Genomic DNA, 22,423 nt, shown 5'->3' with positions numbered 1-22,423 from the left:
CCCGAGGGCTGCACAGAGCTGCCTGCATTCCAAAGCCTAAGGCGCGCTGAAGAGCACGCCCGGGCTTCGCACAGCTCTCCGCAAGCCTGGGGAGACCGGCACAACTTCCCACTGGGCTCCCTAGGCTTGCGGATAGCAGGCTGTTCTCAGGGCTGGGGTTCAGGGAAGCTCGGGCTTCCCCTGCGCCATCCCCGCGCCTGGGGGGGAAATAAAAAAAAAAATTCTTTATTTCCCCCCAAAAAAACTAGGTGCGTCCTATGGAGTGGTGCACCCTATGGGGCGAAAAATACGGTAAATAAATACAAGAACACAGCCCTAAAACACAGGGGCTTACTTCTGTGTCGACATCTATAGGACTGCACTGTAAATCTATCAATATTTGTTTCAAAAAGCAGCAAAAAGAGTTATGGCAGCAGGTGTGAGTTAGCAATGACAATATTAACCTTGTGTGCCATTTCCAGGGGTTTCCCACCTTTGATGAGAATACCGTTCTGGGCGGCAACTCCAGTGCCCACCATCACCGCGGTTGGGGTGGCCAGACCCAAGGAACAAGGGCACGCGATGCACAGGACTGTGATGGAGGTCTGAAAGGCGAAGCGCAGGACGACTTCAGTTTTCGAGACGTGCTTACTGTGATGCTAGGAGGGAAGCAAGAAGAGTTTGCTCACAAGGGAAATCTAGGGATATTAAAAAGAGAGTATGCATTAACAACATACAGCCGTGGCTGAAAACCAGCAAGTGCACACACTTACTGCTGTCTGTACTGACAGATCACTATATTAATGCTTGAAAATTTAATCCCTTTATTGATTACTACACATAGGGGAACCAAGTCTAGGCGTCTCCCTACATAACAACAGCTTTCACCACCCTTTGGAATGAGTTCAAATGCTCAGTTCATAGTTAGAAAGTATTCCTTATTTACTTTTAAGGCTTTCTGGGAAATGATATATAATGAACTGAAAAAGGTATTTAAATATACTTTCCCGAAGAAACCAGAGGCCTTCCTCCTAGGCATTGCTGGCCAATCAGTGTCAAAGAAGGATAGAATTTTCTTTATGTACGCTACAGCAGCAGCAAGAATTCTCATCGCAAAGCATTGGAAGACACAAGACCTACCCACCTTGGAAGAATGGCAGATGCAACTAATAGACTATATGGAGATGGCGGAAATGACTGGCAGAATCCGAGACCAGGGAGAAGAGTTGGTGGAAGAAGACTGGAGGAAATTTAAAATTTATTTGCAGAAACACTGTAAAATTTTTGAATGCTGATGACATTGAAATGAATTGAAGGGGCTCTAGCAACAAGGTAAAAAGTATGAGGGGATTAATAAACTAATAGAATATGAATTTGCTGAACCAAATTTAAAAGGGATACAAAAATGGGAGACGTGAGGAAGTCAGGAAAATAAGTTAACTAAAGTGGAGAGATTAAGAAAGAGGGAAATTTTGTTTTTCTTTTATATGTGTTTTTTCTTTTCTTTTTCTTTTTTGTGTTAAATGTTTGTATTTTTGTATTTTGTATTTTTGTACTCTTGTATTTTGTATCTGTTTTGCTTTTTTTCTAAACTTTTCTACTGATAAAACCTAATAAAATATTATATATATATAAAAAGAAAGTATTCCTTATTTCTGATATTTAGATCTCCTTGTTTCCTCTTTGCCTTCAATTTCAGTTGCTCTGGGAAACAGCTGCTCTTCTTTTTTATGTTGGCCTTTCAGGTATTTGAAGACCATGCTTCCCCCAAGTAATGCATGTCTAATCTAAACACGCCTAATCCTTACAGCTTTTCCACATTATATCTTATCTAGTGTGTTTGCTTGCTGTCCTTGGCAGCCCAAGTTAGATCATAGGCTGGTGGTGACTAGCCCTGGGTTTCGGCACAAACTATTTGGCCATGGCTAATCATTTTCAAATGATCCACACTGCAAAAATAATCAATTCTTTGCCAGCCCTGTCCCAATGGGGCAGAGAAGCATACATTCAACACACTCCAGAGTGACTTAACTTCAGATTACACACTTAAGGGAAAAAAATCCTGTCTGCTGTGATTTGTGAATATAAGCAAAGCTTCTAAATAACAATACATCATAATAAATCAGTATATAGTACTTACAGTGAAGTATTTCAGCACAATATCAAAGTGTACAAATCCGATTACAATCCAGGCCACCAGAGTTGCAACGGAAATGATGACTATAAAAGGGACAAAATATCCACTAAATCTGTCCGCCAGCTGCTGGATGGGTGCCTATAAATTGAGAAGATACATTTATATTTATGCAGGACAGAACAGCTGCATGAACTCCACTATTAAGCCTTTTACAAATACTGTACAGTAGTACCTTGGTTGTCAAACGCCTTGGTACTCATCCCATTTGACTCCGGAACGCCGCAAACCCGGAAGTTTGTGTTCCGGTTTGCAAACTTTTTTGGAAGCTGAACGTCCGAGGCAGCTTCCAATTGAGTGCAGGAAGCTCCTGCAGCCAATCGGAAGCCGCGCCTTGGTTGTCAAACATCTTCGGAAGTCGAACGGACTTCCGGAACGGATTCCGTTCGACAACCAAGGTATAGATACTGTATGCCTGCTTTATAGGGGCACCTTCCTCTGACAAAATCTCCCACTATCCAGTCCTCAGATTAATGACAAGAAGAGCAGTCACTAGTTAATCAAAGGCTACCCTTGCTGTGTTTTCAAATGATCCCTGCAAGAGCTCCTTCCATCCTGCCATTGCCATCAGCTAGACTGGGGGACAAAACAGAGAAGCCTCACAATGATGGAACTCCCTCTCTCAGAGACAATCTCTCTTTCTCTGCTGCCTTTATACAGGCACTGAAGGGTCATCAATTCAGGCTTTCCCCCCTAAAAGACGCTGCGGTTTTACCTGGGACATCTTCCAACGTGTTTTAAAGCCTAGCTGGTTTTAAGTAGTATTATGCTGGTTTGGTTTAGGGCTTTAATTGGGACTGGTACAGCGGACGCTCGGGTTGCAAACGTGATCCGTGCAGGAGGCACGTTCACAACCCACAGCGTTCGCAACCCGCAGCGCCACGTCTGTGCATGCGCAGGTTGCGATTTGGTCTTCTGTGCATGCGCAAAGCGCAATTTAGTGTTTTGGCGCATGTGCGAGCACCAAAACCCGGAAGTAACCCGAAAACGCGCAACCTGAAGTGTCTGTAACCCGAGGTATGACTGTACCATGATTTTGTTTGGTCTGCTTGGTATTGCGTGATTTATTTATTTTTTGCAATTCTTTCCCCATTATTTGATTTTTTTAATTCTTGTATTTCAATACTGAATTTAATACTGTACGGAAGGAAATAGGGGTGCCTGGCTTAACTCACGAGACTGCCCCATTATATAAAACGGGGCTTGCAGAAATAAAATAAAGAGAGGAGGTACACTCGTGGACGTAAAAAGAAATGAAAACCCCACCCCACAATCTACTGCTATTTATTTTAGGTGGGGATGCAGAAGGGAGGGAGGAGAAAGCCTATCAGGAGGTTCACAGCAGGCATGAGGAGGACTCAGCAACCTCTACCTATGTGCCCCTCTTGCCCTAAATATTTGAACCCACCACTATTACTTCATCCATTATTGAGGCAAACCTGGGTTTAAATAAATGGGTCAGCTGCCTAAGACGTTTGGCTCCAAGGCAGCATCTTCAGGTGCCAGGCAAAAACCTTTCTCTTCAACCAGGCTAAGTTTGGCTGAGTAACATTTTAGGGCTATTAAATGGGTTTGTGTGTTGGGGGAGGTGTAATCGGTTTGTTTTTATTACGTATTTTGTATTCCTGTTTTGTATTTTTCTCTTGTGAATTGCCCTGGGATCTTTGGCTGAAGGGCAGTATACAAAATTAATAGTAATAGTGGCAAAACAACAACAGCAACAGCAACAACTACAGGAAAAGAGAGTTTTCCCAGACAAAGTATTTCCTCACGAAGCGTAGTGCCACAGCCCGTACACCTGTATTATATAATAAATTTTTATTTATTTATTTATTTATACCCCGCCCATCTGGCTGAGTTTCCCCAGCCTCTCTGGGCGGCTCCCAATCAAGTATTAAAAACAATACAGCGTTAAATATTAAAAACTTCCCTGAACAGGGCTGCCTTCAGATGTCTTTTAAAGATAGCTACTGATTTCCTTCTGAAGGGTTCCACAGGGCGGGTGCCACTACCAAGAAGGCCCTCTGCCTGGTTCCCTGTAACCTCACTTCTCACAGCGAGGGAACCACCAGAAGGCCCTCGGCGCTGGATCTCAGTGTCCGGGCTGAACGATGGGGGTGGAGACACTCCTTCAGGTATACACCTGTACTGAATAACAGTGGAAGCAGGAGTCCCATTGCACGGAGGGGGGGCACTCCATGTTTCCCACATTTTAATATCAATGGGAGATGAGCCAGTGCTAGAGAGGGGAGAACCATTGTAGTCACTGGTTCAAGAAACCAGCTATTGGGGAAGGTTGAGTAGGAAAGAAGGAAGACATTCATTTTTCCAGCTGCTTTGAAAAATGTAGCTTCTCATCCCAGAAGCACAGGCCTAGGGGAAAGTCTCATATATCTCCCCAAGTACATAATGTTTGTACAAAAGAAAATAACTAGGATGGAGAAAGGCCTTTAAACCAACAGGATTTACATCCAAATGGATACATCCCAGTCGGGAGTGTGACAAGAGTGCAGCAGCAAAACCAAATAAAGGAGAGTCCAAAGGTCACCTGGGTGTGGAGGAGGAAAAACTTGCATGGGGTAATATTTCAGACAGTAGCAGGCGAGAGAAGGGTTAGAAGAGAGGGAGGAGTAGAGGCCAGTGAGAGGTCCTCAATTCAAAAGCAGCAATTGCACATGAATCTTCCATTGTACGTTCATAAGGCTCGGCTGAAATCTCCTGTTTCCCTGATTTCCCAGGTGTTTTTTTGGCTTTTTCACATTCTTACCTCAGAGGCAGGTACTCACGACCCCAGCAATTGCACTACAGTGGTACCTCGGGTTAAGTACTTAATTCGTTCCGGAGGTCTGTTCCTAACCTGAAACTGTTCTTAACCTGAAGCACCACTTTAGCTAATGGGGCCTCCCGCTGCCGCTGCGCCGCAGGAGCACGATTTGTGTTCTCATCCTGAAGCAAAGTTCTTAACCCGAGGTACTATTTCTGGGTTAGCGGAGTGTGTAACCTGAAGCGTATGTAACCCGAGGTACCACTGTACATGCTGTTTCATAGAACTACAGATTTGGAGGAGACCTTGTAGTGCAATGCAGATGGCTTCCTTGAAGATGGCTTCAAGTAAGATGAGAGAGGTTCAGGAACCAGGTAAGCAGCCAGATGGAAGAGAGATGGACCTATGTCCTCTGGGAGAGATTTTGGGAGTATGGGCTGAGGATCTACAAAAAGCTTTGGGTGGCAGTATATGGGAAGCTTTTGGAGCAAACAGCCATGATAGAACTTCTGGAGTCTACATAACATGATAGCACTTCTGGAGACCACATAACACCGGTCTTAAAAGACCTACATTGGCTCCCAGTACGTTTCCGAGAACAATTCAAAGTGTTGGTGTTGACCTTCAAAGCCCTAAACGGCCTCGGCCCAGTAGACCTGAAGGAGCGTCTCCACCCCCATCGTCCAGCCCAGACACTGAGGTCCAGCGCCGAGGGCCTTATGGCAGTTCACTCACTGTGAGAAGTGAGGGCCTTCTTGGTAGTGGCACCTGCCCTGTGGAACAGCCTCCCACCAGATGTCAAAGAGATAAACAACTACCGTTTAGAAGACATCTGTTCAGGGAAGTTTTTAATGTGTGACATTCTAATGTATTTTTAATCTTTGTTGGAAGCCGCCCAGAGTGGCTGGGGAAACCCAGCCAGATGGGCAGGGTACAAATAATAAATTATTATTATTATTATTATTACTATTATTTAAACCCTTGTTAGATTCCACCCCTCCAATACCCAATACAGATGTCAAATGCCACAACGAAAACACTGATTCAAGGCAGCTCCCCCCCAAAAAAAAACAACCCCACTTCAAATGAGCATGCTTTACCTTTGACATCTGAGCTTCTTCTACCAGTTTTACAATTTGTGCCAAGGTGGTATCAGAGCCAACGTGAGTTGCTTTCACAAGCACAGAGCCATGTGCGTTGAGGGAGCCTGCAATTACTGTGCTGCCAGGTTTCTTGATGACAGGCATGGCTTCTCCTACAAGAATGAAGCAAAATCAACCAACAGCTTCTTCTAGCTTCTCCCTCGCGCAGAAAGCAGTACAATGTCACATGGCACATAGCTCAACTCTGGAATTCTCTCCTGCCAAGAAGTAGTGATAGCCATTACCTCTAATGGCTTCAAAAGAGGTTTAGACAAATCCAGACGGGATAAGGCTATCAATGGCGACGAGTCACAATGGCTATGTTATACCTCCAGTGTTGAAAGCAGCATCCCCCTGAATAGCATGTGCAAGGAATCACAGGTAAGGAGAGTGCTGCTATGCTCAGGTCCGGCTCATGTATACCTGAAGGAGCATCTCCACCTCCATCGTTCTGCCCGGACACTGAGTTCCAGCACTGAGGGCCTTCTGGCAGTTCCCTCACTGCAAGAAGTGAGGTTACAGGGAACCAGGCAGAGTGCCTTCTCAGTAGCGGCACCCGCCCTGTGGAACGCCCTCCCACCAAATGTCAAAGGAAAAAACAACTACCAGACTTTTAGGAGACATCTGAAGGAAGCCCTGTTCAGGGAAGTTTTTAATATTTGATGTTTCATAGTGTCTTTAATATTCTGTTGGGAGCTGCCCAGAGCGGCTGCGGAGGCCTGGCCAGATGGGCGGAGTATAAGTAGTAGTAGTAGTAGTAATAATAATAATAATTATTATTATTATTATTATTATCATCATCATCATCAAAAAAATTTATTAATTTTCCAAAACAAACAAACAAACAATCTATTTATAATCAAACCATTCTTAATAACATTGTTAAGTGACTTCCTCAAATCCCCCTGGTTGAATTTCATTGTATGTCATTTTAACAGTTTTCCAAAATCAATTTTCTCAAAAAATTAACTTGGTCACCTAACATCTTTCATTCTTTCTAATTTAGCTTTAAACGTCTTAATTCCTATCCTTACATATTTAAATCCTAAGCCTATCTAATATTTGCAAGCTTTTCCAGTTACATTATCTTAACATATTTAGCTAAGTACTCTTTAAATTTCATCCATTCTTGCAGGTACTCCTCTTCCTTCTGGTCGCCGACTCTTCCAGTCAGGTCGGCTAGCTCCCAAAAGTCCATCATCTTCATCTGCCAATCTTCCGTTATTATTATTATTATTATTATTATTATTATTATTATTATTATTATTATTAGCTTTCCACAGCCATCTGGTTGGCCAATGTGAGAACAAGATACTGGGCTGGATAGGTCACTGGCATGGATCTTTTTTTGTTCTCATGATCTGCAGAGAACCATCCAATTTTGATAAGCATGTGGATGGATGCACCAATAACTGATGTCTCTGGAAAATGCCTGCCTTACACCTGTGACTCTACTTCTTCTAAGAGGGAACACCTCTTTGTTCCCTGAAAAACCTGCTGTGCCTGAACGCTTAGATCAAGATCTACCAGAAGCAAAATAAGATTTAAAATTCATGCTACCAACCAGAGAAGCACTGGACACTCGTATCTGCCTGTTAGGCTGCAACTATATCCTACTAGCTGGGGAAAGTGAAAGAAGAATTGTTGTAAGCAAATAATTCCACTGGGATTACTGTAATTAAGAAGGCTTCATATATCGGTGTTTGGAACAGAGAAGCTGTTATTGGTTCTCTGCACTAATTATTGCACTAATGAAGCACCACGGATCATAAAGCGACTCCAGCCCTCAAGGGATGGAAATATTTAAGACTGCAGCTCTAAAACTAATTGCAAGCATTTGCAAACATTTATGTGGGAATTAGTTCCTTTGTTCTTCCTAATAACAAAGAAATGTTGTGCATCTTGCACCTTCACACCATCTACTCATGAACAGATACATGATCTATGATCTATTTTGTCTCTCTCCCGATGCACCTGCACAGCATTAATTCTTTGTTCCACAGACCAAGCCCATGCAAAGCTCAGTCCCTGGGAACCTGCTATTGTTCAATTAAGAATGCAAAAGTTACCAGTGATGAGGGATTCGTCTGCCATAGAGCTGCCTTCAACCACTTTTCCATCAACTGGAAATTTCCCACCGGGTACCACCTTTACGATGTCTCCTCGCTGAACCAGTTCAACAGGTACTTGTTCCTCCCTGTAGGTGAGATCTCATAGTTAAGAAAAAGGGGCTCCAATTTAGCCATACCACTGAAATGAGAGAAACTCTACTACAGTGGTGCCTCGCAAGACGAAAAGAATCCGTTCTGTGATTCTCTTCGTCTACCGGTTTTTTCGTCTTGCGAAGCAAGCCCATTGATGGATTAGTGCTATTAGCGGCTTTTAGCGGCTTTTAGCGGCTTATCGGATTAGCTGATAAGCGGTTTAGCAGCTTAGAAAAAGGGGGGAAAGGGAAAAAAACCCCGCAGGAACTCGCAAGACATTTTTGTCTTGTGAAGCAAGCCCATAGGAAATTCGTTTTGCGAAGCACCTCCAAAACGGAAAACTCTTTCGTCTAACGAGTGTTCCGTCTTGCGAGGCATTCGTCTTGCGGGGCACCACTGTATCTGAAAAGCAGCAGGCACATAGCAGTACAGAAACACACATGGAGAAATAAACAAACCCAGTGTAGTAAGGAGATGCAAATGGACTTTGCACTGGAATTCAAAGACAAATTCGGAGTGTAAATTGCGGTCTAAAATCTGCTACACCTGCCTCTGTCTCATTGCAAACACACACACCTACCTCTCTCCCCCCTCAAATTGAAGTCCAACTAATACCATGGCAGAGTGAGGATTTCTGGACACTATGCATCTAAGACTCAACCCTGATCGTATTCCATCTCTTCCAATACAAATAAACCTCCTGAATACCACATAGAGGTTTCATTTATGCATTTATAAGCCCACTCCAATATATAAAACCAACTGAATGCAATGAAAAAGCACACGAAAAGCGTTACAGCAAATGCAGCACTGTCCCCTAAAAGCCAGTTACATCCATCACAGCTTATTTACCTCTGAACTGGATTTGTGAAATCTCAGAAGACTACATCGTATCGTAAGAAAAACGGGAAAGAATTACTACTGGCATACCTGATGACACAGTTGTCAGCTCCAAGTGTCACTACAACAGCTTCTGTAGCTTGAAGAGAGATTAATTTGGCAAGTGCTGCTGATGTTTTACTCTATGACACAGAGATAGACAACGGTGATTGGAAGGCATGATACATTTACTCAGTTCCCCACTGAATTTCACTTATGCTAAAACTCAAAATATGCTCCATTGCCCATTTTCCCCCATTAAATATTGCATGCCACAGCACCCGTCACTCAAGATACATGGGGAACCCATTTAGCACCTGAAGTACAGCATTATGTAGATGGCTTAGCGCTGTATGGGCTGGGAGCCAAGTGTACGTTTGCTTTTGAAAGATAAACATGCCCAGTTATCTATGGGTACTGGTGTACTTCTTGAGTTTTATTGCTGTAACATTTTGGCCTTTTGTTCCCTGCTCTAGAATCCAAACAAAAACATAGGAATCAGGACAGTGGGCCATGTAGTCCAACATCCTGTTCTCTCAGTCACCAACCAGACAGCTGTGGGAAATCCGCAAGCAGGATCTGAGGGGACTGCGACTGCCTCCCAGAGTTCTTTGCTCCTCTGCCTCCATCATGTGATGAAGGATGGTACCAAACCCATCCAGGTCATCAGCAACCTATCACATCTACCATTCAGTGTGGTGTAGTGGTTAGGAGCGGTAGACTCGTAATCTGATGAACCGGGTTCGCGTCTCCGCTCCTCCACATGCAGCTGCTGGGTGACCTTGGGCCAGTCACACTTCTCTGAAGTCTCTCAGCCCCACTCACCTCACAGAGTGTTTGTTGTGGGGGAGGAAGGGAAAGGAGAATGTTAGCCAGTTTGAGACTCCTTCGGGTAGTGATAAAGCGGGATATCAAATCCAAACTCCTCTTCTTCATGCAAGACCAATTGTTCCTTCTGTACTAACTCCCACATGTGACCAAGGCAGTTGCTTAAACTTAACGTTCACTCTTGTAAATTACTAATACAGGCAGAATTAACCTGGGGAAGTTGTGAACTCCTCAACTCGGTTTCCAAAGAAAGGCTAGAGGGGGATCTTTCAGCGTTATGCTTCTATCCTCAAAGCACAGAATCAGAATGGATATTCTGTGGGGTCCCAAAGGTGCTCACTGGGTGAGGGTGGAACTGCTACACTAGAGATTGCGATCTACTCCCAGAATAATAAAACTGGCAGTGATCTTTTTTTTTTGCCAGGGGGGAGGGATTCCCAAAGTTGTTGAGCTTTTTTGGGGTGGAGTGCCCAGAGGTCTTGTACACAGTACTGTATCGTTCAAACACTATGCCACTGACTCAGGGATTTGTGGCGGCGGCAGCAGAAGCAACAATGGGACATAGCGCCGGGGACAGAGCAATGCGTGATCGATCAGGACCACACAGGCAATCACTTTTCTGAATCCCGCAGTCGACCGGTTGAACATGTCTGCACTAGTGCAACTGTACCATGCTGACCTCGCTGTGCCTCACCCTCTCTCTCCCTCCCAGCAAGCCACAGCGACCCATCTGTTGGGAAGCTAGCATGGTGGTGCCACCTCACTCAGCACATTGCTTCTGGTAGCGTCCCCTCTAGGAATGATTCTTAATATACATTACCTTTGCTATGTGCTCCAGCCACCGCCCAAGAGATATGAACACAAACAGCATTGGAGGGGTGTCGAAAAAGGTGATGGGGCTTTGCTCGGCCTTTTCACCTATGGCAACCATCAGAATGACACATGAGTAGATGTAGGCGACAGACGTGGCCAGCACTATCAGGACGTCCATATTGGCCATCCTGTGCTTAAGGGACTTGTAGGCTTGGACGTAGAAGTACCATCCGCCGAAGAACTGTCAAAAGAAAACCACCTATTTTTGTAACACTTTTGCTGGCTTGATGAAGCCTTTCGTCCACTGTGTAAATATCCAGTTATGTAATGGGAGATTAAAAAGAAAGGAAATATTCTTGAAATGTACCTGAACCAAAGTGCAAAGGAGAAAGAAAAGAAGGTTGAGAATAGATAATCCAGGGATCACATTTTGCTCCAGAGCCATTGATCCGTGCTGCTGACCATCAGGTATTAGCATGTAAATCATTAAGATCAAGACAGGGATACCAAATACCAGGCTGCATAAGAACGATTTCCTCCATCTGAAAAGGCAGGGAATCCACAGCATTAGGGTCTTCAAATCTCCTTGGTAACTAAATAGGCAAATATTGCACAAGGCCTGCTTCTGCTGATAGCAGTGCCAGCTGATGAACCACTGAACCCCAAATATAGATTTCTGATTCCACGTTTCAGCTCAAGGCATTCATATACTTAGCTACACTTATGTAAAACAAAGACAATCAAAAGTAATGTGAAACGTTTGCACCCACAAAAAATTGAACACTCACAATTTTCAAAATAAAAAAATTCCTTCCTGTAGCACCTTAAAGACCAACTAAGTTAGTTCTTGGTATGAGCTTTCGTGTGCATGCACACTTCTTCAGATACACTGAAACAGAAGTTGCCAGATCCTTCTATATAATGAGAAGGTGGGGAGGGGTATTACTCAGAAGGGTGGTGGGAATGGGAGATTGGCAGATAGCTGAGATGAGCCTGTTGACGACTCTTAACGACTGCAATAGGTCTTGCAGGAAAAGGCAAGGGGTGAGAAGGTGAGAAATGGCTTAGTCATGTATAATGAGATAAGAATCCAATGTCTTTGTTCATACCAGGTCTCTCCATTGTTTTAAGTTTGGTAATGAGTTGTAATTCAGCAGCTTCTCTTTCCAGTCTATTTCTGAAATTCCTTTGTAGTAAAACAGCTACTTTGAGATCTTGTATAGAATGTCCTGGGAGATTGAAGTGTTCTCCTACTGGTTTCTCTGTTTTGTGATTCAGTCACACAAATACCTACATACCACAGATATTCAGTTACCTGCATTGGGAATTATTGTGTTGCCATCCATATCTATCAACCACACCCTTTCATATATGTAGCTATACTTACTGTCGGATCTCCTCTTTGTGATCCAAGTTATGATCCTTTGGATCCCTTTTAGACAAAGATGCTTGAAAACCAATCCCCTTTACAAAAAAAGAAAGAAATAGTATAAAAATAAATATGAAATAAAAATAGCTCAAATGAAGTACTGCTGGTTACATAACACTAAAACAGTGCTCTATTATTTTTCAAGCTTTCCAAATCTGGGTTTTCAGATTTTAGAACCATTTCCCGATACGTAGCTCTGATTTGTATAGACTTTTCAAAATCTAAAAACAGCTGGTTTTGCTATTATTTCACTAGTATCAAATGTTAACTGGAACCGAAATAAAAGGAAAATTGGAGAAAACAAACACTAATTGGATCCAATTATATCCAATTATGCATTTTATCATCATTCCTAAAAATATATCTGAACCAACCAGAACTTTAATGGTTTTTGAATATTTACTTCTTCACAGACAAGGGAACCTTATCCAAAAATCTATACAACACAGTTGTAAGAAAACCCTAGACTTCCACAGGAAAACTCAGGGGCATAATTTAAATGGAATCGTGTATGGGACAAAATACTGAGCGAAAGAGCTTCTGCCCATAAAAAGGAAAATTATTTTAAACTAATACATAGATGGTACATGACTCCTCACATCCTTTGTAAAATTACAGGTGAGCAGTCCATTGTGCTAGATGGGAATTAGAGAGTCAGGAACCTTCTTCCATATGTGGTGGTCCTGTGAAAAAATAAATGAGTTTTCAAAAAGGGTATTCTATGAAATGGGACTAATAACGGGACTATGTCTAGATCAAAAAACGGCATTACATTATGTATCTTTCCCCCAACCCCCCAATAAAATTTATATACCACTTGATTGTAAAAGGAAACCTCAAAGCAGAAAAGAAAATTTCAAAAGACTACAATTGGCTACCGCCGTCCATGCATGGACTTCTTTGGAGGATTCCATAAGGCAGCTTTGAAAAGAAGATAGATATTAAATAATAACAGTTGACAGGAAATGCCGTGTACTTTGAAAATGCAACATGACTGATCCTCTTAATTTTGCTTGTTATTCTTGTAAGTTTTCTATTTTGTTGATACGTGCATGTCAAAAATAAAACTACACTAAAAACTATCAAATATCACCAGTACGCTACCACCTTAATTATTTCAAACAACACAATACAGGAATTTAGTACTACTGTCCCTCGTTTTTGTATTTCTTCTTCTGTTTTCATTTTAATCTCATCACTTAAATTTTCCCTATAAAGTGGCTTCACACAGCTTCTATCCACAGACCGATTCAAAATTTAAAATATTATTCCTTTATTATTTTTAGAATTCCACAGTAAACAAGGAAACCAACATGCCAGAAAAGTCTACCTTTTAAAAAACAAATTCTATCCTTGAAGAACATTATTGTTCTCCCATGATCCTGAATGATTCTCCTGACTGTGCTTCACCGTACAGACTTCTTTGTTATCCTCATTTTTCCTACAGTAGCTACAGAACTGGGGTTGATCATCTGGGGGACAGAAGGCGGGCAGGTGTGGAGGATTCCCTGGTCCTGAATGGGGTAACTGTGCCCCTGAAGGACCAGGTGCGCAGCCTGGGAGTCATTTTGGACTCACAGCTGTCCATGGAGGCACAGGTCAAATCTGTGTCCAGGGCAGCTGTTCACCAGCTCCATCTGGTACGTAGGCTGAGACCCTATCTGCCTGCGGACTGTCTCGCGAGAGTGGTGCATGCTCTGGTTATCTCCCGCTTGGACTACTGCAATGCACTCTACGTGGGGCTACCTTTGAAGGTGACTCGGAAACTACAACTAATCCAGAATGCGGCAGCTAGACTGGTGACTGGGAGCGGCCGCCGAGACCATATAACACCGGTCTTGAAAGACCTGCATTGGCTCCCAGTACGTTTCCGAGCACAATTCAAAGTGTTGGTGCTGACCTTTAAAGCCCTAAACGGCCTCGGTCCAGTATACCTGAAGGAGCGTCTCCACCCCCATCATTCTGCCCGGACGCTGAGGTCCAGCGCCGAGGGCCTTCTGGCGGTTCCCTCATTGCGAGAAGCGAAGCTACAGGGAACCAGGCAGAGGGCCTTCTCGGTAGTGGCGCCCGCCCTGTGGAACACCCTTCCAGCAGATGTCAAGGCGATAAACAACTACCTGACATTCAGGAGACATCTTAAGGCAGCCCTGTTCAGGGAAGTTTTTAACGTGTGATATTTTATTGTATTTTTGGTTTTTATGGAAGCCGCCCAGAGTGGCTGGGGAGGCCCAGCCAGATGGGCGGGGTATAAATAATAAATTATTATTATTATTATTATCCTTAAATTTTAAAGAATTCAGACTTTTTGCTAAGCTACCAATCTGCAACTTGCGTTGGGCTTCCTATAAAGCTCTACTCTGAGCAACCATTACAGTAAACTTCAATGTGCTATAAGACAAGATCTCAAGAAGCACTTTCATAAATTGACGCTTTGCTTTACAGGAGTTTGAGGAATGTTCAACATCATTCCTGTAATCATTTTCACATTTGTTTTGCAGCCTGCTATTTCCCTGAGAAAGGACGATAGCCTGCAGCCATGTGTCTAGTGTGGAAGTTTACTAACCAGTAAACACAACTAGCAGCCTGGCTGGCAGAAAACTTGTAACGCCCACCTTATTGATACTGACCCCTAGCTCCTGCGGCAATGGCAAATGCAGTTGGGCATTTAAAAAAATAATAATAAATAACAAAATGTTTTAATAGCTTACCTCAATAATCTTTATAACATCTCGAGGACCAACAACTTCCGGGTCAAAGCGGATGTGAGCTTTGGAAGTAGCCAGCACCACAGATGCATAAAGAATGCCAGGCGTTTTGGTAAGTTTGGATTCAATGTTATGAACACATGAAGCACAGGTCATCCCTAGGACCTGAAAGAGAACTGCAGTTAGTGTTAACATGGGAAGTTGCCTTATAAACCACCAGATCATTGGTCCACCTAGTCTAGGTACAGCTAACATGGTGCCCTTCAGATGCTGTGGATTCCTTTTTTATCTTTTTTCTTTTAATCTTTATTGATTTAAAATACAGTGGTGCCTCGCAAGACGAAAAGAATCCGTTCTGTGATTCTCTTCGTCTAGTGGTTTCTTCGTCTTGCGAAGCAAGCCCATTGACGGATTAGCGGATTAGCACTATCAGCGCTATTAGCGGCTATTAGCGGCTTTTAGCGGCTTTTAGCGGCTTATATGCTGATCGGATCAGCTGATAAGCAGCTTAGAAAAAGGGGGGGGATGAAAGAAAACCAGCAGGAACTCGCAAGACATTGTCGTCTTGCGAAGCAAGCCCATAGGAAATTCGTTTTGCGAAGCACCTCCAAAACGGAAAACTCTTTCGTCTAGTGAGTTTTCCGTCCTGCGAGGCATTCGTCTTGCGGGGCACCACTGTACAAACATAAAAGATCATTTACAGCGGAAACAAAGAAAAGAAAGAAAGAAAAGGAAGGATGCGAAGAAAAGGGGGGGGAGTATACAAAAAGAAAATACATCAGCTCAAATAACAGGTGAATAAAAGTTATGGATGTAAAACTTCCAATCGTTCTCATTATACTGTCATTGTTTTCTCGCACAGCTTTATGTTATTTCATATTATTTTCATATAATCCAAAAAGATATCTGTTACACTTTTTTACTTACAGGTATCATTCAAGTTCTGCTAGTATAATATTATTTGTACAATATAATCTTAAATATTCTTTAAATATTCTCCATTCTCCATATACTTTCTGATCTGAACATGGAACAATGGGAAAGATTATGGAGGGTAGATATGAAATTTACAGCATGTTATAAAAGGTAAAGGTACCCCTGCCCGAACGGGCCAGTCTTGACAGACTCTGGGGTTTGTGCGCCCATCTCACATCTATTGGCCGGGGGCCAGCGCTGTCCGGAGACACTTCCGGGTCACGTGGCCAGCGTGACAAAGCTGCATCTGGCGAGCCAGCGCAGCACACGGAACGCCGTTTACCTTCCCGCTGGTAAGCGGTACCTATTTATCTACTTGCACCCGGGGGTGCTTTCGAACTGCTAGGTTGGCAGGCGCTGGGACCGAACGACGGGAGCGCACCCCGCCGCGGGGATTCGAACTGCCGACCTTTCGATCGGCAAGCCCTAGGCGCTGAGGCTTTAACCCACAGCGCCACCCGCGTTCCCCACAGCATGTTATAATCTTAGGGAAAACACCAGATGGCACCATACCCCTTTAAAACTTGCTAAAATGTACAAAAGCAGATCACCAACTTGCAGGAGATGCAAAAAAGATACAGGGTCATACTATCATATGTGGTGGACCTGTGTAGTTATCCGTGAATCTTGGAACAATATCTACAATGAATTCAAGAAATTATTCAAACTTACTTTTAAAAAAAGACCAGAGATTTTTTCTGTTAGGTATCTTACCGACAGAAATTAAAAAATATATAAGACCATTGTTCATGTATGCAATCATGGCAGCTAGAATACTTGTGGCGAGAAACTGGAAAAGCAAAATATCACCGATAACAGAGTGGCAAACACTTATGATAGAGTACTTGCAACTAGTAAAATGGACAGGAAGAGTTAGAGGAGTTCCAAGTCAAAAAGATGTTGTGGATTCCAATTCCCATCAACTCCAGCCAGAATATCCAACGATCAGGAAGCAGAAACTGCTCAAAACGTGAAGCTGCTGCAGTGGAGGCAAATATCAATCAAGATGCCAACTTTCTGACCACACAAAAGGCCTCTAGCAACAGAACACCCAATGAGAACAAGGCTGAGATGTGTTAGAGGCAGGGAAAAGGTTCGGTCAAACAAGCCTACACTTTGTGAATCTCACCTTAAGATCTATATTGCCATCTGCACCAGGATAGTCTTGCATGATTGACGCTCCAAAACCGAGGTTCTCAATCAGCTGAGCTATTTCAAGGGGCTGAATTCTGTCCGGCTTATATTTGACTTCAACTTTCCCTGCCATCAAGGCAACGAGGACAGAAACTATTCCTGTAGTGAGAGAACTGCATTCACGCATTTGGGTTTCTCTTCATGAAAACCAGATGAAATTGTGCTTACTGTATTAGTTATGTATTTTGGTTAGGAATTTGGATTTTCCAGATTGTTAACAACTTCCGAGATCTGTGAATAGTAAGCCATCTATAAATGGACTAAATAATAATAATAATAATAATTTACGAGTCACCCACAACCAATGAGAGCAGTATGCAATTCTTACTATTAAACAGATGTTTTTATTATTCAACTCAGGCTACTATTTTAGACCCCTTTACTTGGAAGCATGCCCATCTGAAATAAAATGGTCCTCACTTCAAAGAATATATATTTATGAAGGAGGCTAAGCAATGTATAAATGAGACTAACATATTTTTCGCCCTATAGGACGCACTTTTCCCCCTCCAAAAATGAAGGGGAAATGTGTGTGCATCCTATGGGGCGGATGCAGGCTTTCGCTGAAGCCTGGAGAGCGAGAGGCGTCGGTGCACACCGACCGCTCTTGCTCTCCAGGCTTCAGGAAGCTATCCGCAAGCCTTGCAAGCCCGCGGGAGTTCCTGCTGGGCTTGCAAGGCTTGTGGATAGCACCCTGTTCTGGGGGCTGGGGTCGAGGGGAAGCTCGGGCTTCCCCCGCCCCAGCCCCGTGGCTGGGGGGGGAATAATTCCCCCCCAAAAAAAAAACTAGGTGCGGCCTATGGGCCAGTACGCCCTATAGGGCGAAAAATACGGTATATTTTCTCCAGTAGAATGAGATAGTCCCATTCGCGAGCAGGATACTAATCCACCTCCTACGGTCCCAGGTCTGCAGCAAACAATCCAGATTGCAGCAGCAGTTGAAAGCCACTGGCTCAACACACCCGAAGGCGATACCAAAACAACCAATATACTGCATAGTGCATTAGCTATTTTACCATCTTCTTTTTGCAGATTCTTCTCGATGCTTGATACACACGATGCACAAGTCATGCCTGTGACCTGCATGAAACATTTATCGGTTTTTCCTGTTGTGGATGCCTTTGGAGGGTCATTACACAAGTTCCTTTTCTGTGGCAAAACGTCTCCGCATGGCAACTCTGAAAGAGTTTCACTTCTCAGAGAAGCAGAGGCCAGCATGCTGGTCTCCATACTTCCAACAGTAGTAGGTCTCCCGTTGGTGGTATCTTGAATAAGAACATCAGAAATTGCATTCATATGAGCAACAGCACAACTACAGCAACCATGGAACTCTTTTACTGATATACAGTGTTGACCCAACATGCTACACTTTCATTTACAGGTTTGGGATTTTCTCCTAGGCTGCGCCTATGTATTGTATTCCAAATCTTAAAAGGATTAAGGCCAAGCACATCAGGGTGTTTCGTGATTCCAAAGACAAGCAGTGAAACAGCTACTGCGGACTAGGCAGAACTCCAGAGAAACGCTGCTTATAACTTATAAACTAAACTGCAGTATGCTTAAGCAAGACAGTACACAGGTTGTACAGTTTGTTGATCAGTAGGGATGGGGGAGAAATTCAATTCAGTTCACATTTAAAGGTGAATCTACATAATTTGCACTTTCCAAAAGACTAAGTGAACCTAAACACACCCATCCCAGAAATTTGAGTTTCTCCAAATTTTGCAGTGCAGTTCTCTAGTCACGTAATGAGACCTGGGGGGGGGGGTGGGTAGGGCAATACAGTATACAATTTATTATTATTAAATGTATATAAAATGCATATATTAAGGAAAAGTGTGCATAATATGCACACATTAGTAACAATAACATATAAAATGCATTTTTTTATTTCTAAAAATAAATATTAGAAAAACAAGCTTTGCAAAAATGTCCATATTGAGCCAAATTCCATACAAAAGTATATACCAGTGGTACCTCGGGTTAAGTACTTAATTCGTTCTGGAGGTCTGTTCTTAACCTGAAACTGTTCTTAACCTGAAGCACCACTTTAGCTAATGGGGTCTCCCACTGCCGCTGCGCCGCCGGAGCACGATTTCTGTTCTCATCCTGAAGCAAAGTTCTTAACCTGAAGCATTATTTCTGGGTTAGCGGAGTCTGCAACCTGAAGCGTATGTAACCCGAGGTACCACTGTACTAGAGACATTCACACTAAGCTGCTAATGAATGAGTTGTGGTTTTTAATTGCAAACTGGTGTGGATATGTGGATAACTCAATTTCGGATTTTGAAAAATGTGAAACTGAGAGAAACCCAAAATCGACACTTTTGCCCATCCCTAGATGCTAGTACTGTTATGGAGGTGACAAGATCCTTTCCAATGAGGACGTCTCCATTACAGAAAAACTGATTTGTACCTGTTAAGACAGAAGCATCAAATCCCATGTCTTCTATAGCAGATCTGAGTTCTTCAGAGTTGGTTACCATCAAACTGTAGTGTATAATTGCAGTGCCTTCAGCTAAAGACACAGATATATGTCCGACTCCTTTTCTTTGTGATATGGCGCTCTCAATGGATTTTACACAGGAATTGCAAGTCATTCCATCAATCCTGATCACAGTTGTACAAGATTCACTTTGCAGGACTACGTGAGGAGGGTTGCTAGAGATACAAGGCAAAGACGATGGCGTGCTTAAGGTCAGCGGTCCATTATGGTCCTCAACTTCACTGGAAAAGGAGACTTTAAAGTTACCAGGGGGAAGGGCTTCGATAGCTTGCTGCAGTGAGGATGGAGTGATCAGATTCTGGTCAAACCACACAAGAGCATTTTTCTGTTCCAATGACACTTTAATACGCTGGACACCAGGCAGGTCCGAGACTGAACTTTCAATGATGTTGATGCAAGATTTGCAGTGCATCCCTTCCACATTGAGCTCTACAACAGACACACTCGTCCCATTGTTTTCTATTGTCTCTCTGTCAGCAGGTATTCTTATATTTATCTGCTGTAAACGTTCTGCGTCAATCAAGCCAAGTTTCAACGGGGCTTGTTTATGCTTTATAGTGCTTTCATATCCCAGGCTGTCTATGCTATTTTTTAATTCATCAGGCTTAATGATAGATGGATGATAAGCAATGATGGCTTCCTGGCTGCTGAGGGTCACTCTGATCTTCTTCACCCCATGTAGTTTCCCAATCTTTTCTTCAATGGCGCTAACACAAGACTGACAGGTCATGCCTTCTATTTTGATCTTAACTAAATCTTCATCGGTCTGTTGCCCTGAAGACTGCGTTGTATCTGCAACGCTGGCATCAAATCCCATTTCCTTGATTTCTTGGCAGATCTGATGGGGACTGATTTCCAGTTCCAAATACTTGACCACAGCATTACTTTCCTTAAGAGACACCTTGATGTTTACAATTCCTTTTACCTTGGATATTCTGCCTTCTATGGAATGTACACAGGCTTGGCAAGTCATACCCAAAATACTGACGGTAATAGCATTCACTTGAGAATGAGGAGGGGGTAAGCGGTCCAAGTCATCCACAAAGCTAGTGTTGTCAAATGCAAACTTTTGCTTCATTGCTGATGCCGATATGTGGGCAGGCGAAGTGTGCCCAGGGACAGCCTGAAATTTACAGAGAAAACAAAAGAAGAAATAATGTACTGTGGTGTTTACTTTGACGTATACAGTCAAACCTCGGTTCCGGAAGCCCACCAGCAATTCTCTTCTAGGAGGACATTTAGTCCTTAGCCTAACAAACTAACACAGCCAAGGTATAAGTCCTGATCACTTTTGTTAACCGTTCTTGCCACTGTCGTCTGGATTTCAACTGTAAGGAATTTGACTTAAATCATACTCCAAGTAAACACACTGAAATCAATGGATTAAAGTTAATCATAACTACCTTATTTACCGTATTTTTTGCTCTATAGGACGCACTTTTCCCCCTTCAAAAATGAAGGGGAAATGTGGGTGTGTCCTATGGGGCAAATGCAGGCTTTCACTGAAGCCTGGAGAGCGAGAGGGGTCAGTGTGCACCGACCCCTCTCGCTCTCCAGGCTTCAGGAGAGCCCCAGCGCCAGCCCCACAAGGTCAGGGGACAGAGGGAGGCGGAACACCACCATCCCGCTGTCTCCCGAAGTGGTTTGGAGGCTGACGGCGGGGAGAAGAGCGCTTCTCCCCGCTGCCTGCCCCACCACTCCGGGGACAGCAGGGAGACGCAGCGCGACTCCCTGCTGTCTCCAGACCTCATCTCAAGGCGGGCGGCGGGGAGAAGAGCGCTTCTCCCCGCTGCCTGCCCCACCACTCCGGGGACAGCAGGGAGACGCAGCGCGACTCCCTGCTGTCTCCAGACCTGATCTCAAGGCGGGCGGCGGGGAGAAGAGCGCTTCTCCCCGCTGCATGCCCCACAAGCGCCTGGGGGGGGAAATAATTTTTTTTATTTCCCCCCAAAAAAACTTGATGCGTCCTATGGGCCGGTGCGTCCTATGGGGCGAAAAATACGGTACGCAAATTTATTGAGCCATCAAATCTAATGCACACCTCAATTCTCAAAACCTTGAAACCAAAAAAGTACCGTATTTTTCACTCTATAACACGCACCCGACCATAACATGCACGTAGTTTTTAGAGGAGGAATATCTGTCGGCATGCCACCTGTAGGCATTCCCTCCATAACACACACAGACATTTCCCCTTCCTTTTTAGGAGGAAAAAAGTAGTGCAAAAAATACGGTATTTGCTAGTGAATGTAAATGCGCCATCAAATCTAATGCTCACCTAATTTTTGTGACATAATTTGGCCAAAAAAGGTGTGCATGACATCCGAGTAAAAACAGTAACCCAAATCCATTTATTTCAATGGGTGTACTCTATGGCTTAGGTGGATACAACCCATAATGTCTTTTTCTTTCCAAACCTTCCTTTCATTTAAAAAATATTTTTAAAAATGAACAAGTAAACACCCTTATAATTGCTGTCCAATTGCAACAAGTGACCTACCAAGGTACTACACCATTTAAAATCAACAGCATACACACCTCAACAGGTGTGTTTACAGCCAGGTAAACCTATCACATTTTTCCTATCTTTAGTTACGTTAAATTCTTTTATCTGTTCTAAACATTCTGAATTCTTACGTCATTCCATGCCAACTTGATAGCCTTTCTTGAATTTTGACACTGCCATCCTGCAGCAATGACTCAGCATTCGCTGCTGGATCCCGAGTTTCCCAAGATTTAAATGTATACCCACAAAGTTAAATATTTAAACATTTATTTTTTCTAAAGTTACAGTCTTAAGCAAGCTAACCA

General features: G+C 43.3%; 1 protein-coding gene across 8 annotated transcripts in view; it reads right to left on the bottom strand.

Moving 5' to 3' along the window:
- The window catches only part of ATP7B (ATPase copper transporting beta), a 49,822-nt gene that overhangs the window by 13,083 nt on the left and 14,316 nt on the right, over positions 1-22,423 (bottom strand). For all 8 annotated transcript variants that reach the window (XM_082216319.1, XM_082216324.1, XM_082216322.1 and 5 more), the window contains 12 exons: positions 19,523-20,735; positions 18,123-18,371; positions 17,042-17,205; positions 14,941-15,102; positions 12,191-12,267; positions 11,171-11,345; positions 10,811-11,044; positions 9,214-9,305; positions 8,149-8,276; positions 6,038-6,192; positions 2,120-2,254; positions 444-638 (listed from right to left, as the gene is read on the bottom strand). In XM_082216319.1, coding sequence (XP_082072445.1) covers positions 444-638; positions 2,120-2,254; positions 6,038-6,192; positions 8,149-8,276; positions 9,214-9,305; positions 10,811-11,044; positions 11,171-11,345; positions 12,191-12,267; positions 14,941-15,102; positions 17,042-17,205; positions 18,123-18,371; positions 19,523-20,735 — 2,979 coding nt within the window. The remainder of the gene's footprint in view (positions 1-443; positions 639-2,119; positions 2,255-6,037; positions 6,193-8,148; positions 8,277-9,213; positions 9,306-10,810; positions 11,045-11,170; positions 11,346-12,190; positions 12,268-14,940; positions 15,103-17,041; positions 17,206-18,122; positions 18,372-19,522; positions 20,736-22,423) is intronic.

Source organism: Podarcis vaucheri (genome assembly GCF_965113315.1).
Source record: "Podarcis vaucheri genome assembly, chromosome: 3".
Lineage (NCBI taxonomy): Eukaryota > Metazoa > Chordata > Lepidosauria > Squamata > Lacertidae > Podarcis > Podarcis vaucheri.
The sequence above is the reverse complement of the archived record's forward strand: the minus strand, read 5'-3'. Positions and strand labels throughout refer to the sequence as shown.